This window comes from Lissotriton helveticus, chromosome 5_1 (assembly GCF_964261635.1).
Source record: "Lissotriton helveticus chromosome 5_1, aLisHel1.1, whole genome shotgun sequence".
In the NCBI taxonomy this organism is placed as follows: Eukaryota; Metazoa; Chordata; class Amphibia; order Caudata; family Salamandridae; genus Lissotriton; species Lissotriton helveticus.
In genome coordinates this window covers 243,757,622-243,771,926 of record NC_136065.1, presented here as the reverse complement: position 1 = coordinate 243,771,926, position 14,305 = coordinate 243,757,622, and the positions used below count along the sequence as shown (strand labels likewise).

Below are 14,305 nucleotides of genomic sequence, written 5' to 3'. Positions count from 1 at the left end.
GCGCGGGGACACGCTTTTCGCGTAACCAGGCGCTATACAAATCTCCCTTATTATTATTATGTATATATATGCATATGCATTTATATATATATACATACATATATATATATATATATATATATATATATATGCATATCTATTTAAATACAAATATAAATGCATGCATGCATATACATATATGCATACATACATATGCATGTTATTTACATGAAAGTTTGAAAAACACTAATAAACGCAAAGCTAAAAAGCTACCTAATTACAAACCGAATTGCTTTAACAAGGGCGAAACCTATTGCATTTTCAATGCTTGTTATTCTCTTCACTCAGATGTAAAGAAACTAGGTGAGAGACTGTTACTGGGACTGAGAAGTTGCTATTGGTTCTCTTTCGTCATGTGTTTTGTAGTCCTTGTTACATTTGCCTTATGGGTATTGTGGTTTATTTTTCTTAATGGCTGCTTTGAGTCTGTAGATTTGACAATCTTCACCTCATTGTCCATCGCAGATTTGAAACTTTCCTTGGCTTGTTTTTATTCTCATTTAGATGCATGACGTCCACGTCCCCTAACGTTTGTTACCTCAAATACAATTTGAGTCCGGGGTCTTCATTAGACAATTGTGCGGAACATTTTTTTCTGTAAATAAAAGTAGTACCAGCAGCGTTGCAGCCCTGGAAGCTGCTTCTGTCCGCACGTTAGACGCCACAATCTGTCAGTGCGGAGGACACCAGTTGCTGGCGAACGCGCAGTTCCGGAATGGCAAGAGCTGCCAAACGCAAGATGGCTGAAGAATTGCCTCTGAAAAGATTTCTCGCGAGACTTTGGACTATATCACGCGCCTGCGAGATTGAACCGCCCTCTTTTGCGCTTCCTGTAGACGGTTGAGGTGCAACTTTACTTCGGTCGTCCCGAATCCGGGTTCATCCGACACCACAACCGCAATCCGTGGCGCAGCCCGCGGTAGTACCTTTCCGCAATGCCTCCCAAATTTGACCCCACTGAGATCAAAGTCGGTACGTGAGCGGCTCCGCGAGAACCCCAGGGTACAGTGAATGGCTGACCCGGGATTATCGCGCATGTCCCAGGGCAGCGGGACCCGTGCACCACGGTATGGCGGTTTGGTGGGTAGGGGCTCTGACGGCCGTCTCGAAATGAGGCCTGTGATGTTCGGGGTAGGGTACTGCAGTTTTATGACGATCGGGGCCAATATTGAGCTTTATTTTTGGGTGGGGGGTTATGTTTGAAATTGTATCCTTGTACTATATTAAAAGTGGCTCATACCAGTTAGGAGTGTATGATAGCCGGTGTTACCTTCCACGTTGTCGCACCCTAGGCTGTCGACCGTCCATGTGACCTATTAAATGGGTCAGTGGTGTATACTTTACAATCTCCATGTTCGGGAACTGACCTTGGTTGATCTAAGCGCATGTGGATGTAAAGTAAGCGGACTACTGTGCTGCAGGCATAACGTCTTTCATACACTGTATGATGGACATCCTGGGAGCCTTTTTGTTTTAAATCTTCTATAACATTTTCCTTATGGGTATTGTGGTTTATTCTTCTTAATGGCTGCTTTGAGTGTAGATTTGACAATCTTCCCCTCATTGTCCATCGCAGATTTAAAACTTTCCTTGGCTTGTTTTTCTCATTTTAGATGAATGACGTGCACGTCCCCTAACGTTTGTTACCTCAAATACAGTTTGATCCCTGGGTCTTCATTAGACATTTGTGCGGAACATTTTTTTCTGTAAATAAAAGTAATACTGGGCAATCTTTTCAGTTAACTGGCCTGTTGTATTACCACTCTGCGTACATACTGTGGTTACTGGCCAGCCCTTTTCACAAATTATTGTACTGTGCGCAGTAGCGTATTTCCTGTTCACGTCCATACTTGCCTATTATGTTACCGGGCCAGTCTAATTTACCTATTTACTTACTGCGTATGCTTTCAAAAATGCAAGTTGTACCCTTCCATATGTATATTTGTTTTTCCAATACGTTTTACTCTAAAAATACAATACTCTGTATTGGAAGACGTTGTTTTAGGCAGAAGGGTCTGCTTGTGTGTTTTGTTTTTTTTTGGTATAAAAATGTATATGGATTTACGAACACCCCCGTAGCTTAACGCTCAAGTTGGTGTGACTAAAATGTTTTACAGGGTGAGAAGCCTATGCTACTCTTTACTTGCGCGCCTATATGCTGGGTAGGTTGGGGATCTGCCATGTTACGGGTATTTTATCAACTGGTAGTGCATGTTTATGAGAATTTTCAGCCACCCGCCACTATGCCTGACTCTGTGGCAGTCATAATCCAGTGGTGCGCTAAAAGCAAACCCCAACTTAGGAAACAGGGTTTGTCTGCACTCATGGGCAGCTCTGTGCCGTAAGATTGGGTACACGTGTCCACGTTCTGTATTAAAGTTGCTTTGAAAGGTCCGCACACCCTCTTACTGTTTGTTGTGCTTGTTTTGCAGTTTATTTAAGATGCACTGGAGGTGAAGTGGGTGCCACTTCTGCTTTGGCTCCCAAGATCGGTCCTCTGGGTCTGGTAAGTTTTTCTCCCATACACTACTAGGCACATCTGTTTTCATTATGGACATATCTGAAACAATCCATGCTAAATGATAGGGCAAGTTGATCATATTGTATCTCAAATACCTTTCACTCGGGAAACTAAGCAAATTGTGTCTATCTTCGGCTTTCATGCAATAAGTCGAATGCTTTTAAAGTCAGCTCTCCAGTCAAACCCAATGAATAATGTCACTATCGCTGTGCCTTTAAACTCACGTTGGGCGGGAATTGAGGGAGGGAGCACCATGCGAGAGACCGCTGTAACGTGTTCTCTAATGTGGTGCTGAATAAAAGTGAGTTGTGGAAGGCCGTCGTGCTGATCAAAAGGATTAGACCAACGAGATAGTCGTTAAAGCAAGTAGATTAAGCCATTCCATGGCACGCAATGGCTGGGGCTGTAGGTGCACTGCAAGTTAATAGGGCTTTAGCAATACAGCTACCGCGGTCTAGTATAGCATTCCGGCGTGTCGCAAAGCATGACATCATATTTAAAATGTACTACTTTGTTCCTTGTATATCAAGGCTATGCCCATGTAAAACCTGTCATACTACTTCTGGACGCTGCAGTTGAGCAACCCTACATGTATCTTTTTTTTCTTCTTAGTCTCCCAAGAAGGTTGGTGATGACATTGCCAAGGCAACCGGTGACTGGAAGGGCCTGAGGATCACAATCAAGCTCACCATCCAGAATAGGCAAGCTCAGGTAAAGGGCATGCCGTAAAATATCTCAATCACTTGTTTTGGGTGGTCAAGTATACTTGCCCAATTTTTCCGATTAACTTTCTCTCGTGATGTCGACTCCATGTAACAGTAGAACAATCTTCAGCTAGATAACTTGAATGGTATAGGGTGGGGCGGTATAATCAGATGTAATGTAGTGTGAGCTGTTGTAGGGTGCAACTACTAGTGGGGTGCAACTACTCTTAAGTAATCATTCAGTGTGACTTAGTGCTTTATTCGTTTTCAGATTGAAGTTGTCCCATCTGCCTCTGCTCTGATTATCAAAGCCCTGAAGGAGCCACCACGCGACAGAAAGAAGCAGAAGAACAGTAGGTTTACTTTGTGAACGTTTAAGCTTGGGGGGGTGGGGGTGGTAGGGGTAGCCTGTTCAGCCACCCGCCACTATAACAGTCTGAATTAAGTGACTGGGTATAATCCAGTGGTGTGCTAAAACTAAATCCCGCCTAAGGAAACAGGGTTGCTCTCTTCGTGGGCAGCTCTGTGCCGAAAGGATGGGGACATGCTTCACCAAAACCTTTCTTAAATATCTGGCTGTGATGTGCGGGCTCGCTCCTTAAATGGAGACGATCGATTCTTAAGTCGAGTGGACTCTACTCCCGTTAGTAAAGGCCTGAATGGGTTCTCACACTGGGATCTAAATCTGTAGGGACCTGCTGTACGTGTGCTTTCAGCATTAAAGTATAGTGCTTGTCATGAGAAATTTTTGTCTAACCAGCTTGCTAAAGATTTCTTTTTCTTTTAGTCAAACATAGTGGCAGCGTCAGCATGGATGAGATTATTTCCATTGCCCGTCAGATGAGGCACCGGTCCCTGGCCAGAGAGCTCTCCGGTAAGAATTGTACCGTGTATATTTGTGTTGGTGTAGAGGCTGCAAGCTTGTGCCAGTTTATTGATTATCTTTACTGCTGCAAAGAAGGTCTGCACTTGTTACTCGGATGTTTCCTGCTTCGTGTCATCGAGTTTGTTAGCGAGTACAGTTCTGGTCACCCAGTGACTAGGCCTTGTTTTTACCCTTGAGCTGTCACGTTAGCCGCGCTGGAACATTGGTAGATCGTTTAAACACCTGAAGCCTTTCCCCAGACCTTTCATTCAGGCTACCGAGGGTCGAATTTATCCGTGGCAGCTCGATACGGAGAACCTCGCTTCCATTCATATTGGGAGTCTGCTTCCTCTAGCAGTTTTTTCTTCCTCGTTAAAAGTGCTCCAGCCACCCGCCACTATACTGGTCTGAACTAAGTGACTTGTATAATCCAGTGGTGTGCTAAAAATAAATCCCATTTTAGGAAACAGGGCTGTTCTATTATGGATGGCTCTGTGCCGAAAAAGTGGGTACAGGTAACTTTATATTTAACAGTAATCTGAGTCTTAAAGGGCCTTTGTCCACCCACCTTAGGGCTGCCACTTTTGAGTAGTTGGGAGACGGGTTGCAGTTCTGGTGAAAGCCCCATCATAAACTTAATTTTCTTAACCCATGTATACCCAAATTGCGATTTACATGCCTAAAACTTTCGGGTGACTCAAAATGCTTTGTCATGCTTTTGTTCTTTCTCGCTCATTGGGCTGTGTCCTCATACTGATTTTTATTTGTCTTCTTGTTTTAGTTGGTACATGTCTATTACCATGTACAATAGTTACCTTGCATGGTCTATATCCAGTTCATGAACAGGTCTGCTCATAGACTAACAATTAATGTTAATTAAGGTACCGTGAAGGAAATCCTTGGCACTGCCCAGTCTGTTGGATGCAATGTTGATGGAAGGCCGCCGCATGACATAATTGATGATATCAATAGTGGTGCCGTCGAATGTCCGGCTGTAAGTAGTTTTTAAGTTAGTCTTTTTAAGGTAGTGTTATGTTGGTAATACTGAATTTTACTAATGGCTGTCTTTTTTCTTTTTGTTTCCTGCAGAATTAAAAACGTTGCAGTGTCGAGTTAAATAAAAACTTTAAATTAGCACATCTTGCCTTGCTCATTTTTTCAAATGTAAATGTTGCTGTTATGTAAAATGTTACAATTTAAGCTAGCTGTGTTATACCTCTGGCAAATGGTGTTCGCAGCTAAGTAAAATGCATATCCTGAGCTTCTTGCTTAAATTGGACAACGTTCACATGCGTGAACCCAAACAATAGCTTGCCTGTATTAAAGGTAAAGGCTTCTGATGTTTACAATTGCCAAAAGTCCCATTTCTAAAAGGTATTTAAAAAAAAATTCTCAAGCTAAGGTGGTGCCTCTGGTTTGTCTCAGCTAGCTTGTAACCAACAACCAACAAGTCACTTGAGAAAATAGTTGAGAGTAAAATAAGTAATTTTTCAATTGAAACCATCCTCATTGGCCCTCTATGGCAGCACATTTCATTATCTCCATTTCTTTGCCCATGAGATGGAAGATATTTCTGATGTGCAAGAATAAAAAAAGGTAAATTAGCAGCGTGGTGTGTTTAGTGGCCACTGCTGTCAGTCACCTTCTTACAAGAGAACTTGTATAATTAACTGTTCGACACAATGTGATTTGCCCCCTTTGATATGGTTCCTGTTAAGCTGATATGGAAGCTGTACATTTCTTTCCAACCATTCCAGAAAGTTATAACGGGACTTAAACAACCTAAATACTTTTGGAACAATCCAAATATCACCCCCAAAAAATGTTGCTGATTGGTTTGAACTCGATGTAGTCTATTAATTGTGAAGTTTTGAACTGAAGCAAACTGCGGTAGTTGAATCAGTATGTTAATCTTGTAAAGCGCACGTACACTGGGCGGTTTCATGGCGCATAGACAGGATATTTTAAAAACCATGATCATACAACTGATTAAAGTAAATCCGATAAAGTATCCTCTTGTATTTGGCATGGCAGCATGCGTTTGGAAGGGTAGAATCTAAAACCAGATAAATGCAGCCCTAAATTGCAGGTTGCACAGCTTGACTTGATATTTTATGCCAGCGTCCCAAATCTTATCTAGTGCCATTCTACCAGCCAATTAAATCATCTGTAGAGCATTATTGGGCTTTCTCAGACAGACCGAACATAGACTCAAATAGATTCACATGGCTTAATCATAAGATTTGGCTAGTAACTGCATCGGGTCACAGAATATCCCTGACTTGACGGCATTACGGTTAAGTATCAAGTCCATCTTTATTTAGTAAAATATCTCAAACATAATACAGTAAATAATAGTATAAAAACCCAATTAGACATGCATTGGATATAAATCAGGCAAACTCTGCAAGTCTATCGCTTGGTTTATAAAGCATTTTACAGTGGAGCAAATGGATAAAGAATTCTTAAGACCGTAAAAGAGCAGGCTCACGTTTTAAAAACCTGGTTTAATTATGGAATGTACTGTACAGAAACTCAGTCACCAGGACGAATTGATCCTTTTAAACTTTCTTGTTAGATGTGCAGCCATTTGACAGATAATACCAAGCAGAGTGAGAATATTACAATGGTGTCACAGCATGATTCTTGGTACATCAGATTTAGACGATGACCTAACCTTTCCAATGATATTTACGCTTATTGTGAACACAAGGGTGCCAAAAACACCTGTCTGAAACCCTTCCTAAATATAACTAGCAGTATGTTATATGACCAATAATTTATCTGGAGATTCATACCCTTAGAGTAAATTCACCACAATTTAATGATTAACATCAAATGCGCTCCTGTTCTATAGTCCCTATTAACAAATCGACTTTGTGCCATGCCGAAGTTCTTTACTGTAGATCTGAAATGCTACGGTTCCTCTGGCCAAGTATAATCTTTTGAGTAGCACTCAAGTTAAAAAAACATTTTTACTATTACATTCACAGAATCCCACAAAGTTAGTTAACTTGATCTCATGTAGAGCTATATGTGCAAATGCCTGTCAGCTAGTGGTGTTCCCAGTGGTTACACGTGCAAGATATGATTTAGTAAGGGATGCTTGCAGGGAGCTACAAGTGAAGGACTTAAATTACCTGGATTTTAGGCCCCTCCTGTTTATAGAACTTTGATACTAACCTGTCTTGGTGATTGACAGTATTAAAGGTTGCAGATTGTACCTTACTAATATGTTGACCATGAAAGATGTCCGGTCTTGATGGTTGTTAGCAGTGTTGTGTAGTGTGCTTTTCCAGTAATGATGACTGTAATATGGTGAGGTTGTCTTGACCAGGACTTTTTTGGGAGGAGTGGTCAAAACGCACCAATATCCCCCCAAAAATGAGTTCGAGTTCAATTTTGTACCTGAGCTTGTAGTTGAATCGGAATATTCTTGGTAGGTTGTGGTTTGTGACCGTACTTCCACAGAAGTAAAGTGCAACCAGATAACTAAGCAAGAACATGGGCGTAAACTAGTTAGTTATTTTCTACAAGAGTAGCGCAACTTTGATTTCAGTCTAGGTTAAAGTTCAGAATATCCTAATCGTTTTAGAACTAATTTTGATACCTAGATATGACATTAAACAAATCTTTTGGAATTATGTGTTAAAAGATTTTTTTGGGTCATGCAAGCGAGGGGGCTGATCTGGTTGAATGCGTCAAGCTGTACTTGAGCATCCTGAATACGAAAACATTTTGTTGAAGATAATCGAAGTTGGGTGTTGCCTCCTCACTCATTTTTTTTTTTTTTGGGTGCTAAAAGTGGGACAATTTCATTGTTTTGTAGGGCTGTGCAGAAGAAAGCACCCGCCAGTGTTTAATGAGTACAGGTTTGTACTTCTGGACAGGAGCTGGAATACTTCTAATTGGTTTTGTCTAATTTGCTTTCTTGGGTTTTTAGTAATGTTCAATGAAATAGCACGACTTGCAATAGTCTTAACTTATTTTTTAAAAACTTTACTGTATTGTATGGTTGAACGTGTAATGTGCTTTTAAGGCAACATTTTTTTAGACCAACTTTGAATAGTTTTGTAGTTTAATTAGTATAAAAGAAAGTCCTATATGTACTTTGACTAATTAGATTCTGGGAGGAATTGTTTAATTGCCAGTACAGTAACCTGCTACGTATACTAAATGTACCCACTGAACACTAGTTTTACATTTCCTTATTGGATTTGTGTTGTTGGGGGGGGGGGGTTGTCTTAATGAAGTACGTTCATGAAACCACATTTTTAAATAGTGCATGTGGTTTCTTTAAAAATAATTAACATTAAGAGTCTCCTTGTAGTCGTAGGAGGGTAGACTCCTATTGGCTCTGAGAAAAGCACTGGTTTGTAGAAGCTTGAGCAGGAGAAACGGGCAGTTTGTGGCCCGCTGCTAACGAGAACATTTTGGGCCAATCTTCCTATGAAATACAATTTGGTGGGTTACTATACCCCCCTCTTCACTCCAGAAATGATTACTTAGAAAGACTATTAATATATTGAGCCCTGATATAGAGCAAAACAAACTGTAAAGTAAGCATTAGGATCAAAATGAATGCAATGTATATAAACAATATAAAAACTGGGAATACAGTAGGTGTTTTTTGAAGTCCCCTTTTGTCTCACTTAATGTCAACTGACAAACTCTTCTTTCTGGAATAGCCTGAATCACTTAGTGCTCTGAGAGCCATAAGTTGGTGATACTTTTCAAACATTTGTGAAAACTGAATCCCTCAATCTATGTTGTGGCTGAAAAAAAAGTAAACTCTGCACATTTGTTTATTTGTAAATGCCGCAATTGAATATCGTGTGAGATGGACACACCCTAGCAAAAATACCCTGCGGCAAATGTAATGGCACATAACCTACATGTGCTAGCTAGTCTCATTCTTGACTAAAACTTCAAAGACCTAATTCAAGGGCTCTCAAAGGTAGAAGTAAATCCTGGCACTCTTTGTTTGATATATTACTAAAACAACCTTCATCCTGCTTTACACCACACAATGACTAAACCATCTCTAACCAATCACAAGTGACAACCTCCACCACGTACAAGGCTCCCCAAAAAGGAAACGCATATTCTTGTTTTGGACCCGCCTTGGAGCTGAAATTCCATGATTATGTACTCTGCGTTCCAGGCAAGGGAAATTCACAATTAGTTCATTGATTAGACGTCTCTAATATCTTCATGTGTGTCTGAAGCTGCTGACACGCGATCATCACAGGTTTCTGAGAGCAAGGCCTCAATCACATGCTTCATGCAGTGTTTGTTTCAAGAAGGCAACTATCAATCAAAATACTTTTATTTCGTTTAAATCATCAAAGGGTGGGCGTACCACCTTGATTCATAATACTGGATCAACGTTTTAAAACCTGAATCTAAAAAGAAAAGTTGTGAGAATGAAAAGACAAGGAAAATGAAGCTAAGTCGTGTCGACTGGCAATAAATAATTAAGGATTTAAAAAGAAGGCAACTAATACTAAACATATCCTGATGGTATAAATTGCAGATAATATCCTGATGGTACAAATTGCAGATAATTCGCAGTTGCTTGTGGGGTAAAGAAAGAATGATGGGACGAGTGCTGTTTTAAGATGTTTCCTGATGCTAAAATGGCTCATTTCAAATTGAGAGCGCAGAGAAATCATTCCATGGTCTTCCCACGTTTACTGTGAAAGATCAACTTGGTTCTCTCCTGTAGCACAAAGGAGGAGGAGCTTAGTTAAAATATACTTTGTTAATTTTGCTTGAATGTAGCTGGGATTTAGTTAACAGCAGGCAGGATGGGCAAAGTATAGAGCCTTAACAATTGTCTTCCTAATAGTGAGCCAGTGAAACTGGCCTCTGAAGGAAGAGCAATGAGACTAAGCCCAAAGCTGGGGGGAAGCACGTTATAAACTAAGTAAGTTAGCTCCATTGATGCTCTGGGGGAGACCAGGCAGAGTGCTTTTCAGCAATCCAACCTGGGAAGTAAGACTGCCTGATATAGTGTTGATGAGAAGGGGCAGACTTTGTGAAACTTCCCGTAGTAAAAGAAAGTTCATGAATGCTTTTAGCTAAGGCTATCAGTCAGTAAGAACTTTATTTGGTTAATTACATCCATAAAAGTGTACCCTATACATAAAATAACTATTAAATATAGGCAAGAACGTATTAAAAACATGGTATAATTACATAGCATAAGATATACAAATGACCATCGACGACTAGTTAGGTCGGATAAACCCATCATCTACATCAGGATCCTTCCAAGGAATTCCATGCAGTACCGTTGTCCTTTACATGTACAGCATCATCCTACCCCAAGTGCACAGTAAAAGCTATTTACTCTGTACACTTGAGGAACACCCTGACCTTACTCATAAGTTTCCCCATAGCACATGCAATGTCTAGGTTCGTCATTTCAATTAGGTTAGCAGCTTGCAACCTATTTCTGATATTTTTTAAAAATCAGACATAAAATCTCTTTATGAAAATCCAAAACTTTGTACAATCTAGTAAAATATGCACAATATTGCAATGATTACCTAACTCGCAAGTACAGGTACCATTACTATTCAGCATAGAATTTTTAAACTCAATATTCCCATAGCAGGGGTTTATTCCCATTGCTAATTTGGAGACAATTCAGATAGGCCGGTCATAAAAGCCTTACACGTAAATCTTTTTAGTCCTTTCACAGAGGCAGATGCCCTCATTTTAAGTGCCTCCAGATGGGTATACCAATTAAGGTTACCCATAAACCAGATTCCTAGGATCTATATTCATTCACTCTCTCAAGTAAATTTGTGCCTAGGCACCAAGGGAACCGGGATTTACTCCAACCGAACTTAACATTTTAGTCTTTTCCATGTTCACCGATAGCTTTTTATTTAGACAGTATTCATTGAACATGTGTTTTCTCTGGAGACCTATCTGCGTCAGGGCCATGTTCACTAGATTGTCAGCGTATAGTAAACACGAGACATGATTACCACCCACTTTTGGGCTAGCCCTTTTACCTCTTTTAATTTTGCTGGTAGGTCGGCTAAAAACAGGGGAAAAAGTAATTTTTGGGGGAGTTTACATCGCCTTTTTTGTGTATTGGTCTAACGATAGCCCTTTTCCAACTTTCTGGTATTAGACCTGTCTTTAATATCCCATGAAACATTTGAGAAAAACTCAGCCCACCAGTCAGGATTAGTATTTATAATAATTGTTGGTAGGTTGTCTGGGCCGGCTGGCCAGCTTGTCAGTATTATTTCCCCTTTGCTAGGCCATTTGCCATATAATTCCTCAAGATAAACTGCCCACTTATCCTCTGGGACAGAGCACTGCAGGATCCCACAACTTCCCCTGTGCATTCCTTAATCAATTTCCAGAATCCTTTAACATTTTTTTTCCTCAATTGCCTCGAGTAAATTAACCCAACATTTTTCCTTAAAGGGCCTTTTTTTTTTCTCTCTGATTGTTGACTTGTATTTTAACCTTGCTTTCTTTAATTCCAATGATAAGAACATTATAGCTCTGCCTAAGGCCTCTTTCCAGTTTCTTAATAGCGGCCATAGCATTCCGACATTATCAAACCAGGGTTTATTACCTGGGGGTGCACTAACTTTACGGCCCATAGTTTCCCCGTTTGATTTTTACCCTAAGACACTCCACTAGTCGTCTTATATCCTCATACCAGGGTAAGGCCTCCCCTGGTAAGGGGAATTCTAGCCCAATTTAAGAGCTGGAGAGCTCTCTGTTTCTCTAAATGTTCTTCACTAATCCGGGTTGTAAGCCGCTTTGGGTATTCAATATCTATTTGTAACACTGTCTTGGCGGGACCCTATTTACCTCTAATTCTATCAGCAAAGGGAAAGGGTCACTATCCTCTACCCCAAGTACTTCAGTGTTTTATTAGATGGAAACGCCATGCTCTATAGGGCACAGTTGCTGCCCTATTTTAAAGGTACGTTTAGCGGGCCGATCCGTTTCTTGCCTTCCGTTAACACAGATCAGGCTCCTGGCTATAAGCTCTTGGCACATCACTGCCATGAATCTAATTTTTGGGGATTTAATCTGTGGTTAAAATCACCCAATAATAAAATCTTTTTAGGGTATAACTAATAATCCCTCCAGATCCTTCTTTAGGCAGTCCAACTCCACTTTGTGCGCCTTTTGTTTTCCCTTTCTGAATGTACACATTTATGATGCAGATACCTCCGCCACCCGTGTTATTATTTATTAACAGTGCTCTACTGCCTAATGCCCAGTTGTACCTAAATTAAAGGGATTGTATATCTTTCACTATCCTTGTTGATACTAGGGTCATCTGGCTACCTACTTGATTCTTTTTTGCTGGCCTTACCTGATGAGCAAAGCCTTTAATAACTAGGGTATCGTCGCACAGCCACGTCTCCTGCAGACAAACAATGTCTGTCTTCCCACGGATATTTTTAAACCCTTCCTCTATCACTATTCTTTTATATCCATTTACATTCCAGGACAAGATGGATAGGCTGTGCGACGACCCAGATTCCTAACCATTATTGCTCGGGTACCCCTCTTCCTTGTGGCCCATATATACCAATTCTCTATCTATTTCCGGCCAAAACCTCACCATCCTCCCAATTTGTGTTTGTAGGGATTATCGTGACTTCAAGAGCTTCATTTATACCCCGACCTTATGTAATCATTTTTATTTGCATGTCGCCCAACCCCGCATGGTTCCTGAGGAATGTTTTCCCTTGATTCACCCTTGACGCCTCTCTTCAATATTCTAATCCCTTCCCATCCTCTGATTTTTCCATAGCGACTTTTATTAGTGCTGAGTGGAGAACTTTTGTTACTTCATCCCCCCTGAAGTTATTCAGGAACCCTACTTTGAGGTCATCTGTGCTGACATATTTTAAACTATTTTAATCCCCCTCTAACAGCTATAGCGCCTTAGCGAGCGCGACACATAGTCAACAAAAAACACAATCACTTAATATAGTTTATTAGTTTATTATTTAATTTGCACCTTTTCACTTAACTCTTTGGTCCTGAGGAAAGCCAGCTTATAATAGAAAAGGCACTGGCAGAAACATGTAGACCACACAGGACATGGGAGATCATTAATCACTCCACTTTGTCCTCTCGCCTTTTTAAACAGCTAACGGAGGCCCAGTTTATTAAACACTTGTTAACCCTCGGGTGCTGGGACCACTTGTATATTTTAAACTTTCACTTCTCACCCCATCACTGCACACGCAGCAATATACCAGCTCCGCAGTCTCCTGGCGTTGCAGCACACCCGGGGCACATTCGGTGCCACTGTGTGGGCCCGATGATGAAGCATGCCACCGACTAGGTCGGTGGGTGAGGGCTTTCAAAAGGAAAACACTGCGTTTTCTTGTATTGTCTGACGTACCTGAGTCACCCCCTTTTTTCTCCCCCTTAAAGTTAGCTAGCCCCCATTGATACTTACATATTTTAAACTAGGACATTTTGCAAATGAAGCAAGGAGCTGGGACCGATTATGGGGCTTTATTTCTTTGTCCTTTTCCTGGCCTGAGGGTTCTAAAAAATAGCCAGGTATCCACCATCCTAGTTTGCTGTGAAGTTTGGGATTTTCCAACCACTCGTTTTGGCGTCTCCATCCTGCCTTCTGGTTTCTGCCTCCTCCTTCCATCCTTGGTAATTCCTCCAGGGGCCTTGATATTACTTGCTGTACTTTTCCCTGCTACCCTCTTGGATTGGCCCTCTGCACTGTGGGCTTTTTCACTTGTATCTACAAAAGTTAGCTTTTTTGTTTTGGCCCCACCGCCTTAACTCGTGCCCTTGTTTACCGAGGGCTGTTTATATAGGGCCTTTTTGCCCATTCGCCGCCTCTGGACGTTTTGTTTTAAACACCTCCTATCCCTGTTTCTCTTTATAATCATAGGACAACAGGAGATGTATACTGTTGGTTCCTCTTCTCTGGGTCTACTCACTACTTCCTCTTCCCTTACCAACTCCACTACTTCATCCTCCCCTACCACATCGTCCTCCCCAACCTCTTCCATATGCTCCTGAATTTCCACTGCTCTTACTAAAGTGGGCATTAGGCCTATAATCTGGGTCAGCTCCCCTGCTATGTTCTTAACTTGGTTACTTTGTGTTTTTAAAATTTCATTATTTAACACTGAAACCTCTAAAATG

The 14,305-nt window shown here is 41.0% G+C and overlaps 1 protein-coding gene and 4 non-coding genes across 5 annotated transcripts; all 5 read left to right on the top strand.

The window, feature by feature from the left end:
* Positions 1 to 851: 851 nt before the first annotated feature.
* On the top strand, positions 852 to 5,266 carry RPL12 (ribosomal protein L12). Its single transcript, XM_078642117.1, has 7 exons — positions 852 to 1,011; positions 2,472 to 2,545; positions 3,173 to 3,271; positions 3,536 to 3,617; positions 4,052 to 4,138; positions 5,011 to 5,123; positions 5,219 to 5,266. Exons 1-7 carry the CDS (start codon positions 975 to 977, stop codon positions 5,222 to 5,224), a joined length of 498 nt encoding a protein of 165 aa, XP_078498243.1. The 5' UTR covers positions 852 to 974; the 3' UTR covers positions 5,225 to 5,266.
* LOC144756955 (small nucleolar RNA SNORA65) lies at positions 2,274 to 2,398 on the top strand. Its single transcript, XR_013595431.1, has one exon. It is a non-coding gene; the product is annotated as a small nucleolar RNA SNORA65 (small nucleolar RNA).
* LOC144756953 (small nucleolar RNA SNORA65) lies at positions 3,684 to 3,812 on the top strand. The gene has a single exon (XR_013595430.1). It is a non-coding gene; the product is annotated as a small nucleolar RNA SNORA65 (small nucleolar RNA).
* LOC144756952 (small nucleolar RNA SNORA65) lies at positions 4,520 to 4,646 on the top strand. Its single transcript, XR_013595429.1, has one exon. It is a non-coding gene; the product is annotated as a small nucleolar RNA SNORA65 (small nucleolar RNA).
* A 386-nt stretch (positions 5,267 to 5,652) lies between the features above and the next one.
* LOC144756965 (small nucleolar RNA SNORA19) lies at positions 5,653 to 5,783 on the top strand. The gene has a single exon (XR_013595439.1). It is a non-coding gene; the product is annotated as a small nucleolar RNA SNORA19 (small nucleolar RNA).
* The last annotated feature ends 8,522 nt before the right edge of the window (positions 5,784 to 14,305 follow it).

Excerpts from the sequence above, each read along its gene's own strand:
- RPL12 (XM_078642117.1), top strand. The coding sequence starts at position 975 with ATGCCTCCCAAATTTGACCCCACTGAGATCAAAGTCG. Across the intron at positions 3,272-3,535 it reads TCCAGAATAGGCAAGCTCAG|ATTGAAGTTGTCCCATCTGC; the intron begins GTAAAGGGCATG and ends ATTCGTTTTCAG. Across the intron at positions 4,139-5,010 it reads CCTGGCCAGAGAGCTCTCCG|GTACCGTGAAGGAAATCCTT; the intron begins GTAAGAATTGTA and ends ATGTTAATTAAG.